The sequence below is a fragment of the Epinephelus fuscoguttatus genome, linkage group LG6 (assembly GCF_011397635.1).
Source record: "Epinephelus fuscoguttatus linkage group LG6, E.fuscoguttatus.final_Chr_v1".
In the NCBI taxonomy this organism is placed as follows: Eukaryota; Metazoa; Chordata; class Actinopteri; order Perciformes; family Serranidae; genus Epinephelus; species Epinephelus fuscoguttatus.
In genome coordinates this window covers 4,871,739-4,890,150 of record NC_064757.1, presented here as the reverse complement: position 1 = coordinate 4,890,150, position 18,412 = coordinate 4,871,739, and the positions used below count along the sequence as shown (strand labels likewise).

General features: G+C 41.3%; 1 protein-coding gene across 1 annotated transcript in view; it reads right to left on the bottom strand.

Moving 5' to 3' along the window:
• The window catches only part of olfml2a (olfactomedin-like 2A), a 48,737-nt gene that overhangs the window by 20,283 nt on the left and 10,042 nt on the right, over positions 1-18,412 (bottom strand). Inside the window, exons 2-5 of the mRNA XM_049578780.1 lie at positions 12,414-12,677; positions 8,306-8,413; positions 7,988-8,164; positions 1,664-1,910 (exon numbers count right to left, since the gene is read on the bottom strand). Coding sequence (XP_049434737.1) covers positions 1,664-1,910; positions 7,988-8,164; positions 8,306-8,413; positions 12,414-12,677 — 796 coding nt within the window. The remainder of the gene's footprint in view (positions 1-1,663; positions 1,911-7,987; positions 8,165-8,305; positions 8,414-12,413; positions 12,678-18,412) is intronic.

Below are 18,412 nucleotides of genomic sequence, written 5' to 3'. Positions count from 1 at the left end.
CATGGTGTTTGTTTGTTTGTTTTTCCGGGAGTTACTGCACTGCTGCTACGTCATCTCCTCCTTCTTCCTGGTGAAAGCCAGTGAAAGAAAATGCTGAGTCCGACTCCAGTCGGACTAAGTGGATACATGCAGCAATAGTTCGATTTTCAATTGAATTATCTAGGTGTGTTAGTTGAGCTACAGATATTCCAGTTTCAGTTGGACTAAGCTGTTTACATGCATTTAAAAGTCCAGTTTCAGTCACACTAAGCCAATAATTCGATTTTCTCAAGCTGCATGTAAACGTACTGAGTGTGTTCCGTAAAGCAGATGGGATGCACATTGTAGTACTTTTGTACTTTACTATTATACTGATCAAAGGCCCTTTTAAAACATTTTGATAATGTGATGAATATATTTAAGTAGTTTTAAAATGGTCATGTTTTTTGTTTTGTTTTTGTTTTTTGCTAGTCTTTTAGGTTCTTTTAAATGAACAAAGGAACACTGGACTTGTTCTTATTTTGTTAAAACTGCATACTGTTTGCATGCTACAGAGAAGACTCTTCCAATCAATCTACACTTACTGCTGTATTACTATGCAGTTATAATGCAACTTTTAAAGACTGTACAAGGACCTTTGCAAATCTCCACTGGGTACACATCTTACATCTCTTTTATCTTGTTTTTATCTCTTAGAGTTCCTGTTGTAAACAGTCAGTTGTCTCAATGCATGCATGGTAATGGATATGAATGTGCAGGCTGGTTAAATGAGTGCAGGCAGGTAAAGTGAGTGTTTAACATACAATGCATTTCAGGAAAACCTTCCCTGGATGAATTAGAGTTCCCGCATCCTGCCAGAGATTATGGAAATGCAGCCGACTAGTTTCAGTGATTTGACAAGGGTGGCTGAGATTTATATACATGGCAGAACACATGGTGTGACAGCGTTATGTGTGTGTGCCCTGTGCAAACGCAGCATACCTATTCACTCAACTAGACTTTAAGAGGATTGTAAGGAGACAGGAAATGTTTTCACTGCATTGGTGAAGGTCCCCACACACTGTTGTGAGGAGTGAAACTGAGGCATGTAATGGAAATGGCAGCGCTCCATTGAGACAGCATTCCATCAGCTCCATGTATTTTGTCAATAAAGATTTGGATTTCCAGTTAGCTGAATGTGGAATTGGAATTGGATCCTGCACTCACTACACCAGCTTTGCTAAAAACAACACAGAAATAAATCTTGTAATGAAGGGATCTTGTGTGCCACACAATGATGGATTCCCTGTTTTACTGCTCAAGTTTCAAGTTTGCAACACAACTATGGCCTTATCTCACACTTGTATGAAACAACGCTCTCAGTAAAGCTTTATATTGTGCTCTACGGGAATCTAAATCCAGCTAATTAAGTTCGTGACTGTGGTTCTGTGACTCGACAGCTATTGTCTGATCCTGATCCAGCAGTATCATGTGGGGTTAAATTAGATTGCTGAAGAAACAAATTTGGATAATTTTCAACACCCACAGTGGATCACGCACAGATGATCGCACACAGATGGGAGTGCAAACTCAGCTAAAGTATAAGCACAATGTTTGCTTTAGCCTAGAGAGGGTGGCTTTCTATGAACACACCACTATGCTGGGGGAGTATACAGAATGTCCCGACCAAGCTGAAAAGTCTCACCTCCTCTGTGCTCATCCTCGTCGGTCTTGGCAGCCTTGTAGTATGTGATGCCCCTCACCACACCAGGCTGGTGGCCAACCACTTTGGCTTTGGCCGTAGGGTCAGGCTTGGCCAGTTTCCCAGGTTTAATGACCTCTTTCTTGGGCTTTACAACCTTTTCTTTGGGCGGTTTGGGTGAAAGTTTGGCTGCAGGCGTCTTTTTGTTGGGTGTTTTTACAGCCTCCTTGGTTTTCTCCTCATTAGTGTCCTGTAAGCATGACATTCTGGTTATGTCAGGACACTTGGTGATATTGGTCTGTGGGTTTTAATTTACTGGATAAGCTTATGAAAGAGTGTGTTTGGCTAGTGAACCTAGGCATGTGCAAAATTTTAAAAAGTGACAAGTGATATCTCTATTGATAATGTCTTACAGTGTTAACAGAAAACATATTATCATACAAATGATGCATAGGCTTATTCTACTACAACTAGTGTTAGTAATGTTGTCAATATGCTATTAATATTATTAGTACTGCTGCTTACACTATTACGATTGGTTCAAAAGCATCACTGTTCTAGCTGTACTAACAGAAGGGCTGTAGTCAAAACCACTTAAGTGGGGTCAGAGACAGGACCAAGTACCAACAGTTTCGAACTGCATTACAGCTTCACTCCGCCAGTCATGTGGATTTAGAAAAGTTTTAAATGTTATTGGGGCAGCATTAAACATCATTATTGTGCCTACATGTTCCATTATTTGCTAAAGTTGTGATTACACTTTTGAATAAAAATATTATGGGCAAAAAAATTCAATCAAAATTAGGTAAACTCTGGTGGCACTGGTGGCACATACTGTGTTAAAATTATGTGCCAGCACCACAGAAACAGTGCCAATGGAAACTCAAATAGGATCATTTGTGGTGGCGGACACACAAATTCAGTTAAGTTCAGCGCACTTTATTACTTGAAGAGTTGCAAAACGATCCATTTTGGCTCCCAAGACTGTCCATACACTTGGAATAATACTACAGTTAACTGGCCAATATATTTCAGAAGTACATAAATGTTATCTTATTAGTTCACCTCATCATAATGAATAAGAAGCTTAAAGCAATTACAAACCAATTTGTACTAACTCAATTAATAGACTGACCCACTCAAATAACAAATACTTCAAAACACACATTGATCTAACTTTTAGTAACAAGCCTGAGAGAATTACAAAATCCTTCAATTTTCTCACTGGCTTGTCAGATCACAATATGACACTAATTTCAAAAAATTAACAAAAAGCAGATTTATTTATCAACAGGACATAAAAAATTATGCACCGAAGGAAGGAAACTAAACGGAATAAGGAAACAACATTTGAATAAATTTAAGGAAGAACTAGGCCATGTTGACTGGAGTGATGTTTTACTCTCAAATGATTTAGAAGCATCTTGTAAATCCTTCATAGGTATAATAAATGGAATTAAAGACAAATACACCACAACTTTTAAGAATAAACGCACAAGAGTAAACTACTTGGTTAAATGAGCAACTGTGGGATTTGATGAAAAAATGTGATTTTGCTTTGAAAATATAATTTAAAGGAGAAGTCTGGTATTTTGCACTTTGAACCCCATTTCTGGGTTGTTCATGATAATTTATTTACGACGTATTGGTACAAGACCTTCATCAGGCATCAGGTTTGCCTGATGAAGGTCTAGTACCGAAACGTTGTAAATAAATTATTTATTGCAAGTTTGACAGTGTGCGGGAGTCCTTTTGCAACTTTTTGGTTTTCTTTCTCCAACGCACCTGTCTTTTTTTAACAGATGTGCGAAGTGTTTCCTTTGTTTATAATGAAATACAGTGCCTAAGACCAAAATAGTGATGATTGCTCATTTTCGAAGAATTAGGGCCAGATCCTCAAAAGGATTGCACTGCTTTTGCGACCGCTAAACCTGTGCAAATGAGAGAAAAAAAATAACGTGCAATCCACAAAGCACACGCAAAGGGTGAAATGCACGCAAACTGAACACAAACTGCACTGCCACTCCTAGCTGCGCCGGTCCAATTTGCATGCATGTAAATTAGGGAATATTCATAAATTCTGCGCAAAATTGCCCCCTTCTTATGCAAATAAGCCTCATTGCAACTACCACCTAATCCACAAAGACCAGCGCTAATTGCCACAGGCAGTAAAGCGGTGCTATTTAACGCCAGTGAGACCCGTGTATTAAATCCGCGCAATTTCTCTTTCTCCCTCTCTCACTCTCTCTCTCACGCAAAATGATTGCAAATTTCACTCAGTTGGTGGTAACTGTGGAGCATAGCCTATATAAGGGCTGTCTAATAGTGATGCGCGGATGGGCTCTGACGGCACCCGAATCCGCATCTATCCATCAATCATCCATCCACCACCCTTCCGAGCAAATTAATTTTCTGTAATTACAGACCCACATCCACCTGCACCCGCATGTTTATATTATCAGGAAAGATTAGATCCTGACCGATCCCGTCAGCTGACTGACATTAAAATAATCAATAAAATGGCGCCGTTACTCTGTGCGTAAAGGCGCACATTGGCACTCTTAATGAGGAGACACTCATTTCTGCTGCTGCAGGGATCACTGTGTTAAATAAACCCTTCCACATGACACATTTAAAGAGTATGCTTGCCCAGCCAGGGATATAAGCATGATGATATAGAGGGCCTATTGTATTGCACACGACACAAGTAGGCTCATTTCACATTTTAGAGCATGCTATACATTTTCCCCTCATTAATGTTTGTCAAAGGAATTTGTAAACTTTGTTTTTAAAGGGTGCGATTTAAATAAAAGTTATTATTAGGCTATTATTTTCACCCACCCATATCCATCCGCCATCAATCAGATTGTTCATTTTTATCACCCAATCGACCTTGCGGTTATAACTGCCATCCGCGCATCTCTAGTGTCTACACTACAGGTTCTTGCATCTGGCTCTTTCCAGAACCCCATTGCAGGCGTCTCAGGGCTCTCACAGTCATCCATCAGCAGGGCCATGTGCCGCAAATTGCGCTCAGCTGCCAAACTTTGTGGGTGTGTTAGCGCCAGCATATGATTAGAGCAAATTCTTTTGAGGATGAGGCGCTAAAACAGGGCAGATTGCGTGAGCTAATTCTGCGCAAATAATGGCGCTATTAGCAGGAGCAATCCATTCTTTGTGGATCTGGCCCTAAGGCTTTCCCCTGCCTGGCTTAACAGCAGAGATGGGACCAAGTCACACATGTGCAAGTCTTAAGTAAGTCTCAAGTCTTAACCTTCAAGTCTCAAGTAAGTCCCAAGTCATTTTTTCTTGGGCAAGTCAAGTTAAGTCAAATCAAGTCAAGTCACAGGTTATGTCAAGTCAAGTCAAGTCCTGTAATAGGTCAAGTCAAGTCCAAGTCAAGTCACCTTATTATTGTAATTTTACCTGCAGAATCTGATCTTAATAAAGTGAAAAGACAAGATATAAGTAACTGTCAGTAAACATTGACTTCATCGCTGCAATGTTTACTTTGGAGGGACGACCCCCATGCGCACACACAAACACACACACACACACACACACACACACACTAACCAAGGCAGCGGCCAAAATCACCCATTTAGCTCATTTAACCCTGTGTTGCTCATTCATAAAACATCCAGCCGGTCTTGTGATGAACCGGTCGGAATGTTCGCTCACGTTTTCTGCGGTTAATGTTAGCAAATAAATTAAAAAACAAGTTCCACCAAACCGACCCACCCCACCCCCGTATCGTATAAAGCTAACGTTAGCTAACTACCGACTAACCAGATAATATTAGCTAATTGACAAGCACTTACTGGGCAGAATGACTCTTCAAATGACGAACAAAGTTTGAAGTCTGGCTGTCCGAGATGTTTATGCCGCATTTCTTGCACTGTGCTGTTCGTCTTTTGCCGTAATAATGGTAATTCCGAAAGCCGAAGACGATGACTCTCGCTACCCCTCCCACTGACATGTTGATGCCTATCTGATGTAAGAGGCCGTGTTTCTCCAATAAACACGTAAGGTACGTAGAGAGGGCATGACTGATCGACAGGGTAGTGATCCAATCATGACAACGCCATTCTCAGCCTGCGCTCCTTTTTTAAATTAATTTAATTTATATTCAAACTGAAAACATGATGTGAATAACACTCAAGTCATCGTGTCTCAATTCAATTCAAGTCCCGAGTCTTTAACTTCCAAGTCTGAGTCAAGACTCAAGTCTTTTATTTTTTGTCAAGTCAAGTCACAAGTCATCAAAACAGCGACTCGAGTCGACTCGAGTCCAAGTCACAATGACTCGAGTCCCCATCTCTGCTTAATAGTGCTGCCTATGGCCATGTGTGAACCTGTCCCAAAACCACCCTAAACATTCGTTTTCAAAGCCATGAAACTCACCGAGTGGTCACTGGTGTTCGTTGATGTTTTGACATAAAAATTGTAGCAAGCTGTGGCTTCCATCCGTGTTTTCGCTATTCATCTCGACTGTGGAACTATTTTTTCAGCTGCCTCACACCCGTGTGTAAACTTCCGCTTGATCGTTCGTTTGACCCTGAAGCGTTATACACTCCAGCCCACTTGATGGTGATAATGCTCCTTTACGTGGGGGTCACCAACCGGCAGGAAACCATTGCAATGTAATGTGTGTGGGACACAGAAAAGAAGCAGAAGAAGGCTGGCGTTCTGTTCAAAGGCATCGTACTGCGAAGGTTGTTTACAAGCGCATAATCCATTGTGCAGTTGTTTTAACTTACTACAAAACTTTGTCGTTAATTGTCGTTCTTCCTCCAGGAGCGCACACAGCACTGTTGAGCCGGCACTTTCGCTGAGCTAAAAGACTACAATGACTACAACCTTGTCGTGAACAACCCCCTTTCCGTTTCTGGTGGCGGATTACTACCAACGGACAATGAGAGATAGAGAGTCAGTGTATTAGACAAAATGTCAAATAAATCATCACGGAAACCACAGTTTGCTACGATTTTTATGTCAGAACATCAACGAACACCACTGACCACTCAGTGAGTTTCATGGCTTTGAAAATGAACGTTTAGGGTGGTTTTAGGACAGGTTCACACATGGCCGTAGATAGCAGTGTTAAGCCAGGCAGGGGAAAGCCAAATTCTCAAGTTAAAAAACTTCGTAACAAAGTGGTCTATGAACTGAGAAAGGCAGAGGCCAGTTTTTTTATGGATATCATCAGAGAAGGAAAGATATGGAGCTTTTTTCCTATCTTTATTCAAGAGAGTGGTATATCAGTTTGAGAGCATTATTTATTTTTTTCATGTTCAGATTTTGTAATATTGTCCCTCAAAACCCTGCCCTCGCACTCAAATAGCCTCTGCTTACGCTTAGATCTACTCTGTTTCTGCTCAAACTGTGTGCTCACACTCAGATACCATGTTGCTTGCACAGATTTCCTGCTCCAGCTGCAGCTCTTCTCCTCGCGCTAAAGCTGCTTCTGTGTCCTCTTGGAATTTCTGCTCTCAGATTTCTGCCTTGCACTTGGATTTTTTTGTTTAACAACCCTGTCAAATCCCCCAACCAATAGAATGCCAGGTTTATTGTTGACCAATGAAATGACCCCTGCCTCCTTGTGGACGCGTTCGCTTTAGTTTTAGAATGTCCCGTCCGGGCAGGTACTCTTTAACCGGGTTTAGTTTAAAGAACTCAATGTTGAATTACATTTTTAAGCAAGACACAAACAGCAGTCTCTGGTGATTGTTCGACCCCAACCTTCTCTTCAAACTAACTTTTTTGCTCTTTGCAAACTATGGGGTCATAACATAACCACCACCCATTGCGTTATGTCACTGAACCAGGAAATTTACATATCCACCATGACAAAGGGTCCTAATTGACTTTCCATTGGAACTGTTTCTGTGGTGCCAGCCTGTAATATTAACACAAAACATGTCACTACCACATAACGCAGTGCTTAATGGTTGTGGTCATTTCACCTATTTCTGTGAGATCACATTGCAAAGTATTCTTGACCATTGCTACAAGCTTACGCCAAAGTCTGTTACAGGTGAGGCCAGTGGCTGAGAGCAAGACAAACAAGTCAAAACATCCACCACACGAGACAAGTCAGAGATAACAGAAAAATGTCTTGAGACTTAGACTGGAGGCTGACTGGACAGCAGTACAATAGCACTGATTAGCAGCACTGCTTGTAATGTACTGCTAATCTTACAGCTACAATCACTACTAGTGCAACTACTAGTACTGCTACTAGTGGAAGCACTACATGCTACTAATTACCAGTTGTTCTAATGCTAACATGTATATACAACATCACAGAAACTTGTTTGTTTGAACCTGTGCTTTGCTCTCAGAGGAATCCTTCTGTAGCAGCTGCATGCTGAGGCTGGAGATCTCCTTCTTGATGCTCATCATAATGTTGGAGTAGTTGTCATATCTCTTGAACTGGTTGGTGAGGCTTGTCATGCTGTCTCGAACAAATTCATTCTCTCGCGTCAGGTTCGTCTTGATTGTCTGCAAGAGAACGTCATTATTATCACAGCAATCGCAATGAAATAAATGACATATGCTGGTATGCAAAGCCAATAATGTATCTCCTGGCAACCCTTTGATTAGAATAAAATGACAGAAGCACAAGTTTGTTTGTCTACCTACCTCCTCTAGGGTGTTCATCTGAGACACCACTTTGTTGATGTAGGAGTGGACTTTCATTAGATCCATGCTGTAAAGTGTTCCCTCCAGGAGGTCCACCATAGATTGGAGCTGGTTATTCATACCATAAAAGGAGAACTAGCATTATTCACCATCTCCACAACACAATCCTGACAGCTTTATTTCAGCAGTAATAGCTTAAGTGCCCTCCCAAAACATTTGCTATGATTACCACTATTGACGTCCACACTCTGCTCAATAGGCAGTCTCAGTTTGGGGTTCAGTCAGAGTCCATCTTAATTATTTTAGACCTTTCCTTTTCAATGCAATTATTTCCTGCAAAGACCTATTGGCTTAATGTATATTTTTCAGTGGAGTCAGACATCTGGAACTGCCTTTTGTTTCATATGGTACATAGCGTGCTTCTCCTGCCTGTGAAAAATGAAAGTGTGCTTTCGGCATGTGCAGAGGTGTGCTGACGTGTTCACAAAAGATGTTCGGTGACATACAACTATAGTCAGGTCACCGAGAGTTTAAGGATGACCTTTTATGCTTTTAAACTGCAGCGACTTTCCCTTTTACTGATTGTTTTTCTTATAGTTATATTTTACAAGCACTCTGAGTGAAACAAGCACTTGGACCACTGGGCTATTCATTTCATTTCCTTTGTTCTTGTTATCTACTATTTTACAGCTTATTTTCTAACTCTATCTGCTTAAATTTTATTCAGCCCAGATGCAAAAAGAAAATGTTGGCATTGTATGTTTCTGCAAACCAATTTTTTTTTATATTTGTACGTTTCATACATATCATATCATATCTTAAACTAACAAAACTGTGTAGTATATATTGGGGCGGCAGTAGCTCAGTCCATTGGGACATGGGTCGGGAACCGGAGGGTCGCCTGTTCAAGTCCCCGTCCGGACCAAAATATGGAGTGTGGACTGGTAGCTGGAGAGGTGCCAGTTCACCTCCTGGGCACTGCCGAGGTGCCCCTGAGCAAGGCACCGAACCCCCCAACCGCTTGGAGCGCCTGTCAGACACTCTCGGTCTTTGGGGTGCTGGAGCCTATCCCAGCTGACATCGGGCGAGAGGCAGGGTACACCCTGGACAGGTCGCCAGACTATCGCAGGGCTGACACATAGAGACAAACAACCATTCACGCTCACATTCACACCTACGGACAATTTAGAGTTATCAGTTAACCTAGTCCCCAGTCTGCATGTCTTTGGACTGTGGGAGGAAGCTGGAGTGCCCGGAGAGAACCCACACTGACACGGGGAGAACATGCAAACTCCGCACAGAAGGGCTCCCACACCCGGGATCAAACCAGCAACCCTCTTGCTGTGAGGCGAGAGTGCTAACCACCACACCACCGTGCCGCCCAAGTATGTAAAATTAAAAAATTAAATTAAATATATAAGCTGACTTTGTAATTGGGATGTTGAGGGGATGGTGCATGGTATGTCAACAAGGCAAGACGTCTGCCAAGCTGCAGACCGCTGTTCAAGACCAACAAACAACAACACCGGTTGCTTTTTTACGTGAGCCATCACTGTGTTTCTAGCTGCTTTTTAGGCACAAATGTGGGTGTTTTTTTAAGATCCAGTGGCTCTTTTTCCAGTAAGGTAGTGCCACGAAAGGAGGCTGTTTTTCCAGCCAGGATTGTGCTCCCAAAACTGGGTAATTCAGCATCTTTCACTAACTATAACCAGGTTGTTTTTGTGCCTAAACCTAACCACACATTAACCACTGTGTTGTTGACACGTAAAGTTTCAACATAGTTGCTACATTCTACAATATAGATGTAACTTATCTTTGGTTTGCAATAACTTACGATGTCAAGATTTTTTTCTGGCAATGGGGTTGTTCTATTTGTATTATTCTTTCTATCCTTAAAACATTTCCTGCTCTAACAACACATTTGTTTTGCGATATATGGATTAATGATTTTTAAATCAAGTTCAACTTCAACTTTCAACATTTGTCATTTGGTCAGTTAAATGTCAGAAAACAGTGAAAAAGCACACAAATTGCTAAAACCCAAGGAGATGTCTTCACATTGCTTTTACAGGTTGAAAATACAAGCTATACTGTATAGTTTACTGTCATGAGACAAAGAAAATCAGCAAATCCTTACATAAGTTGTGACCAGTAAATGTTTGGCATTTGTGCTTGAAAATTGAGTTTAAAAATTAATCAATTATCCAAAAAGTTGCAGTTTAATTGCTCAGTTCATCATTTTAGCTCTACAATATTTGTCCCTGTCTAATCTGCATTTTGGTCTAGAGCAAGGTATGTCTCAACAGCTACTGGTCAGATTAATGACTGGATGATTTGGGTGATTTTTTGTCTTGTGCCACGATTTCCAATTGTAGCCCACAGAAGAAACATCACGTTGGGCATATTACAATGATATTTGTTGATGATGGTCTTGATCTGCTCCCCACTGCTGGCAAGTCTCTAACAATAGCAGAACTGTACATGTATTTTACACCTGATTCCCTTTTATAATTCTGAGGTGTAATAAAAATTTACAGAGAGAGGCTTCTGAGTTTCACCTTGTCAAAAACTATATTTTGTCTGGTGTACCAGAAGAATGTTCAGAGGAAAGACATTAATGAATTAGCAGGATGACTGTCATGAATTGGAAGTTGTGTTTTTTAAGAGAATAGTGCCAAGTCCAAACAACAGTGGATTTTAAAGGCCAATATAATAACAACAGTTTGGAGCAGGACAAAGCCAATAGCCAATTAATCGCAACAGTCCTCCAAACTGCGTCAACCACCAGTGCAAGACGAAGAAAGGGCCAATGGATTTTATTTCATTAAATTTTGGATTATTGCAGAAAATATGCTCTGTGGCAAACAAAAGTTTACGATGCTTATACATTTTATTCAGCAGGATAAATCTTCACAAATAAACACCACTTTTATGATTTTTGAAGCCTAATGCAATCACCACAAGTAAAGCTAACGTTAGGGTACAAACAAACTCCTCTAACGTGGCATGACTTAACATCACCACCACAATGAGGCTGTGAAACTGTGTTTGGTCTGATGACTTTTTGCAGTCTCACTTAGCCACTTGTTAGCAACCACCTTTTTTAGGACACATAAAAGCTTCAAAATTCACAGTGGGGTATTTAATGACATATTTCATGTGGTAGAAAAAAACCTAAAAGTCTCTTCAGTTTGTGTTTACCACAGACGTTATTTCAGGGCTCTAACCAAAAACTCATTCAAAAAACCCATCTGACTTTGAGATGAGGGAAATGGGAGTGCTTAAAAGTGAACTCATTTCTGTGTTGGTTTTAGGACACATTCCTGCACTACTCTATTTAAACCTAATCCACTCTATCCATTTACTGTATTCATTATATATATAGATGTGATTTACCTTACAAGTAAGATGTAACCCTCACCCTTACCCCAATCATAACCTTCATTACTTCATAACTAGCTAAATGCTAACTTTCACATCTGCTCCAGCTGCAGCTACACCTACATGAATTAATCAGCCAAAATTGAGTGTGAGTGCTTTGAATTTGAAACAGAAAGTGGCAGCATTCACTCACGTACTGATTTTGGTGGATATTACTGTAGTCGTCCAGACAAAAACTTATATTGGTAAATATATGTTAAAATGAAGAACTCACACAGCAGAGGGGACCTGCTTTCTTTGGAGCTGTACCCACCCCATCTTTTAACACACCCCTCGCCTCTTCAATTCCGGGTGATGATGTACTTCCCTGCGCGACTGGTAGAGGCCACTATCGGAGCCAAGTTCCACCAACAAAAAGTCCCATTTGCAGCGATTAAGTGGCCAAAGTGATGATCAGTCAGCTGCTATTAAATACGCTTTCAATTATTTAGAAAATCCTGACATTTAGCATTATAAAGCTCTTACTGCATTTGTAAGATATGAACATTTCTGACTTCCGTGATGCCAAGTGGTCAAATGTGTTGAAAGCAAAACACAGACTGTAAATTTTTAAGATAGAATTGCCTAATTTTTGTACAAACAAACCTAATACCATCAGAGTCCTTTGAAACATGCTATGATCACACAAATATTCCATATATAGTGACTTTAAATTTCATCCTCTCACCTTTAGTAACTCGGGGGCCTGTTTCTTCAGCTTCTCCATCTTCCACTCATTCTCACAGGGGTTGAGGGAGGACGGCGGGGCCGTGCACGAACACTTACAGTCGGATCCAGAGCTAACTGTCTCCACAGTGTAAAAGTCCTCTACACGAACACTGCCACTCCGCAGCCGCATGCAGGCATCCCTGCTGAGTGGGCGCATGATGCACTTACAGCGACAGTCTGAGCCTTCTGACGTCATTCGGACAGGCTCAGTCTCTCCAAAGATCTGGAAGACACAATGTGAATTGTTCCACTTTCAAATCCAAAGAAAAAAAGGTGTTTTATGTCCTTATTTGTGTTGTCACTATAGTCTTCCTTTCAGTTTTGCTTGCAGGCTGATGTATCCCTTAGATATATTAAGTGGAAATTTAATGTGGTACTATCCAGAGCTGAGGAAGAATTCAACACATCGGACTTGGATATCAATGACCTGAATTGCACTGTATATTTATCCAAAGCCATAAAATGTATGTATATATATATATATATATATATTAGTCTAACCCCTCCTGGACATTCATGAGTTATAAATCCATTTTCTATTGTGGGGGAGCAAAAGCAAGTGAAGAAAAGTGATCCTGAAAAATAACCACAAATTCCTCTATTTTGAATGTTAGCAGGTGTGACTCAGTTTCTGCTCGTTACATGCATACAGTCTCTTTCAAAATAAACTGATAACATAGGTAAAATACTTTGTTTTTTGGTTGATTTACTTTGGTTTTATGCAACAAAAGCATGTGGTCAGGTTTAGATAAAAATTAAATAAAGTGTGGTTTGGATTAAAATTCACATGAGAAATGAAAAGCTGATTCCCAGGTGAAAGTCCAGAGTTTATTCGACCCATCCACCTCCTCTCCTGTCCTCCCTATATGGACTTTGTTGCTCTTTGTATTAAAGCCACAGTGTGTAGAAATTTCTCCCATCTAACACTGAAATTATATATTGCGTTCAAACGGACAGCGCACTCTAGCGCCTCACTGTTTCAAACGCGTATTGCAACAATGGTAGCCGCTGTGTACCAAAAAGCTATAATAACACTGATGAAACCATGTCATCCGATACTTCATGGAGTATTCATTCCGGCTCCTTCACTGACACACGAGTTGACAAACCCCCTCCTCACCATGCTGGCTGTGTTTACAACGTAGGACTGTTGGGGCGGGTGTAAATCCAAACTAACCAATCATGTCTTGTCTTTTGACAACTGACAAGTGGCTCAACCTCACACACCTCATCCCTCTCCTTGCATCACTGCGCCACTAACAGCCGTTAGCCGCTGTTAGCGGCGCCGCTACTACTGCAGCATAACAAAGTCCCACTCTTTGAGCATACTGCAGGATCATGCTTGTGCAGCATCACGAGAGACGGAATTCTTGTCGCCAAGAAAGCACAAAAGGGAATCCAAAAGACAACGAGACCAGTAGGATTCCATCTCCCGTGATGCTGCATTATGCTCAAAGAGTGGGACTTTGTTTCAGATTTGCCGGGGTAGTAGCGAAGCACCTCTTGCTCCTCTCCTTTAGCTTCTCAGTCACGCAGCACTGGCCTGGCTCTCAACGAAAACGGCAAAGGCAGTGCTGTATGTTCCTTGTTGGCAGATGTATTTTCAAGATGGCGAAACATTATGGAACCGACTTGCACGCACAATGTACAAACAAATCCGAAATTCTCCTTTTACAAGAATAAGTTATTATTTGTGGAGGTATTAATACACCAATGATGACATATTTATGAATGCAGACATCAATTTTTACCAATAAACAACTGAAAATGTTACACAATGTCCCTTTAAGGTATCAGCCGGCACTGGTACAAACTGATGCCGCCCAATGCGTATTACCGCCAAAAAGGGTGCCTCTCCATGTCCGTGTCTGACCCCAACAGCCGCCAACAAAGTGGTGGTATTTGATGACTTGGGTTATTACCTGCTGTCTCTAAAACTGACACAACTGGTGCATGTCATGCTGTCATGAAAAGCGCCTGTGTGTGTTGGTCTCTGATGCTGCGATCACAGACAAAGTGGTGGTATTTGACAAGCTGGGAGTGAGAACAGGCTGAAAACCTCATAGATTAGATTTCTAAACTGGTCTTGGAACAGCTGTGTCCTTTTAAATGCCCCCCTTACAGCTGCCCAATTGCTAGCTGATCTCATTAGTGATTGGTGAAACTTAACAAATGAATCCTCTTGAACGACTCTTTTTAGTGTCCACTATGTACCAGGTCAGCCTGTTGAACATGAATGAACATGAACATAAGCATAAGGGGCTCATTTCTCACTCGCTGTTATCATCGTGCACTGCTTACACTGGACCAATTAAATCAAACCCAAGGCCAATGGTGGATTCATGTGCCTCTCTGTGCCACCCACTTGGTTGTGTTAATGAGCTTCAAGTTATAATGTGGAAACAACATGGACACTACAAAGAATACATGTTGTATTTTATTGCTCAGAGCATTTAAACAACAAGATGAGAATGAAGAGCAAACAAAACAGATCAGGTGAGCCATGAAATATGATGGGGAGCTTATTTTTCAGATTCTGGAATCCTGCCAGTCACAGGATTCCTCAAGGATGGGAGTAAATTTCACTACTCATTATGTGAGAGGGGACAGGAAAAAAAGTCAATGGGAGTGAATGGAATGGGAATTAAAATAACAACAGGTCAGATATTTATTATATTTATTAACCTTGACACTTTTTCTATTCATGATTCCACTGTATCCCTAGCATCTTTGTATTTTTTATTCTACGTGTTTATTGTATGTGTTGTGTTCACATGTTGTTGTGCTGGGCTGCTCAAACCAATTGCCCCTTGTGGGATTAATAAAGTTGTCTGAGTCTGAGTCTGAATTTTTATACTGTTACAGCTGTGTGTGTGCACTCTGTGCTGCTGTCCCTTCTCCCTCTCTTGCAGATCTGCCCAGGTGTGCTGCATTAGTTAACGAGGTGCAGCACACCTGCCATGGAGGAGGTGCTGAAGAGCTCCTGTGCCAGCAGCAGAGGAGAGAGGCCCTGGTGTGGGGACTGCTGGTCCTGCTGCCTCTCACCATGGGTTTTTCGTTGTCTTGTTTGCCTGTTTTAATTCTAATAAATCCCATAGATTTGATTGTTTTAAAGGTGTTCATGTGGTTGTTATTGGGTCAGTGTTTGGAGTTTTGTTTGCCCCAATAGGGCCGCCTGAGGGTGGGGCATAACAATACATAAATGTGCAGTTATAATTAGAGTAATGTGGGTTTTTGTTTTTAGCTTTGGGACTTGACATGAATATTTTTTTGTGGAAGTGGGATGGGACAGAAGTAAAACTCCTCTCCCTTGTCATCCTCTATTGGGTGGTGTGCACGGAAGCAAAGATGTAAAATTATTTCAACTTGAGCAAAAATTTCATTTCATGCGTATCCAAAACCTTTATGATTCCTGTTTATGAACTTAAAGGCTAGAGGAAAAAGGAGTGAAACAGGAGAGCAGATCGAACTCGAGTTTTATCTGCTGAGTATTGAGATCAGTCACACAAACACAGCACATGCACCTGTGCAAACACACATGGTCTAGCTGTAGCTATGTATGAATGCACAAGTGAATGTATAGCATCAAGTTGAGATATGAGACCATGTCAGTCGTTACCCATTGTGCAGCTTGCATTATTTTTGTCCCACTAGCAGCAAGACTCAAGGAAACCAAAGGATCAGTCTATCATTTGTCTGTTGGTTGATCCTTCTTTCCTTCTCTCAAACACTTTGGTCCATGACAAGCTATCTCAAAATATAATACAGTGACTATATTTCCATGAAGTTCTCTGTGGATATTCATCATTAGGTCAAAACGCCCACTTGTTTGCAAAAACTGAAAATTGAAAATGGCCTTTAGCCCGCAGCTGAGATAAGCAGTGGGCTTCTGAGGTATGTAAATGGACCTGCATTTGTATAGTGCCTTTCTCGTCAACCGACCATTCAAAGCGCTTTTTACACTACAAGTCACATTGACCCATTCACACACAGATTCATACACTGGTGGCCGAGGCTACCATACAAGGTGCCACTGCTACTCAGTTTTTAACAGACTCACACTCTGATGGAAGCATCATCTGGAGCAATTTGTGGTTCAGTATCTTGCTCAAGGATACTTCAACATGCAGACTGGAGAAGCCGGGGATCAAACCGCTGATCTGCTGTTTGGTGGACGACCCGCTCTACCTCTGAGCGACAGCCGACTGTGTAAGCTGACTTTCTAACTCCACAACTCCAGATTTTTTTCACCTTCAAATTCGTAGTCTTCAGACCCAACCAACACTGACTCAAGTGACATAACTTGAGGTGATGTTATCAGGTTTCACACAGCTCCCTCTGGAGACACTGAAGGCTTTAGACAATTATTTTCACATATGCATAAGCCCTCCCTAACACCTGGAAACACTTAAATGTGTAACATCAGTGGAGTTCTCCTTTAAAGTCTCTCTGTAATAAAACCTTTTCTGACCCTGTAGCCACAATGACTGACAATAATTAAACAAGTGTTTATGCAACCTTTCTTATTACTGGCATTGTACTATTGATAGAACATTTTTGTTTTCTCACTGGCTATCACCCATGTGTTCAGTGTGCGTTTTCATTTGGAGTCTGCTGGACTGTTGGATCATCTGTTGGAGGAGGTTAGAACTGTCATCTCTCCCTGGTGAAATTTAGGGACCTCGATAAACTGCAGGATGGGCGCACATGTGGTATCACTTTTATCAGAGATGGAGTCTTTATTAATGATCTCTGATCCTGTCCTCATGTGACTGAAGCTAGAAGGTTGTACGCTCAGAATATGAAGAATACGTATGTAGAAACTCGGTTGAAAGATTAACTGAGGTACCCGCTAGGATGGTTATAATTCACTTCTTTGCTATTTCTACCTATCTAAAATGGTGACAATTCCTTCTTTACAAGCAAGTTTTCCAAGATATGAAGAAAAGATAAAACACAGGAAAAGTCAAATACAAAAGCCCCCAAATTCATAGTTTAGTGTTCAATTTGGCTTGACAAAACAATGCTTTTGGTTGCATTATGGGAAATATGAAATATGAGACCCAGTGCTTGAGCTTGACCCATACTAGGGACCAAGATATGATTTATGCTCAATTTTAGATACAAAGACCGAGACGGTGATGGAGACAGGTGGAGCCCTCTGTCCATAATCTGTCATTTCGTTCATATTTGTGCACATTTTCTGGAAGCTTACAGATATGGATGAAATGGAGCAGTGCCACCGGTGATCATGGGAGCAGTGTAGCACTGTTCAAGCAAGATACAACCTAGTCTCTATATACAGACTCTACATTCAGTGAATGTAGAGTCCGTAGGCAAACCCCTGAGATCTTGCCTCTGGAAGAAGAGCACAAGAGCCCTGGTTTCCGGTTGTAGGCTGTTTGTAGTCCGCGTGATATTGACCAATCACGTTTGAGCTGGCTGCAGTTGTTGCCAGGTTAAATGGTCTGTGCAGTGAACTAACGAGGCGGAACATAATTGGCATCACTGCAAACTCTGAATCCATCGCAATGGTTCAGCAGATTTACTTATATATAAACGGAAGTTGGAAACGGAAATTCGCCTCCTCCGCTCAAATCAAACTGGAATGCCAAAAAATCAGGGGTCTGCCCCCAGAGCCCCAGAGGCTGTATCGCCGTCTGCCGGAAGTCAGATGCCGAATACAGCCGATGGGTTCCGAGAATGGATATGGATGAAATGGAGCAGTGCCACCGGTGATCATGGGAGCAGTGTAGCGCTGTTCAAGCGAGATACAACTATAGGAGACAGAAGTGCTACCACCTAGTATATTACTACAACTTTGACAACTGTTAATCCACAGAGGAGTCATCTTGGATTTTGAGGTTGGGGTAGTTTTCAGTTAAAATTTCAGGAACGCACCATGAAAGTCAGGACAACCTGGCCTCTGCTGCTCGATTTTGATCTTTTTATTTTCAA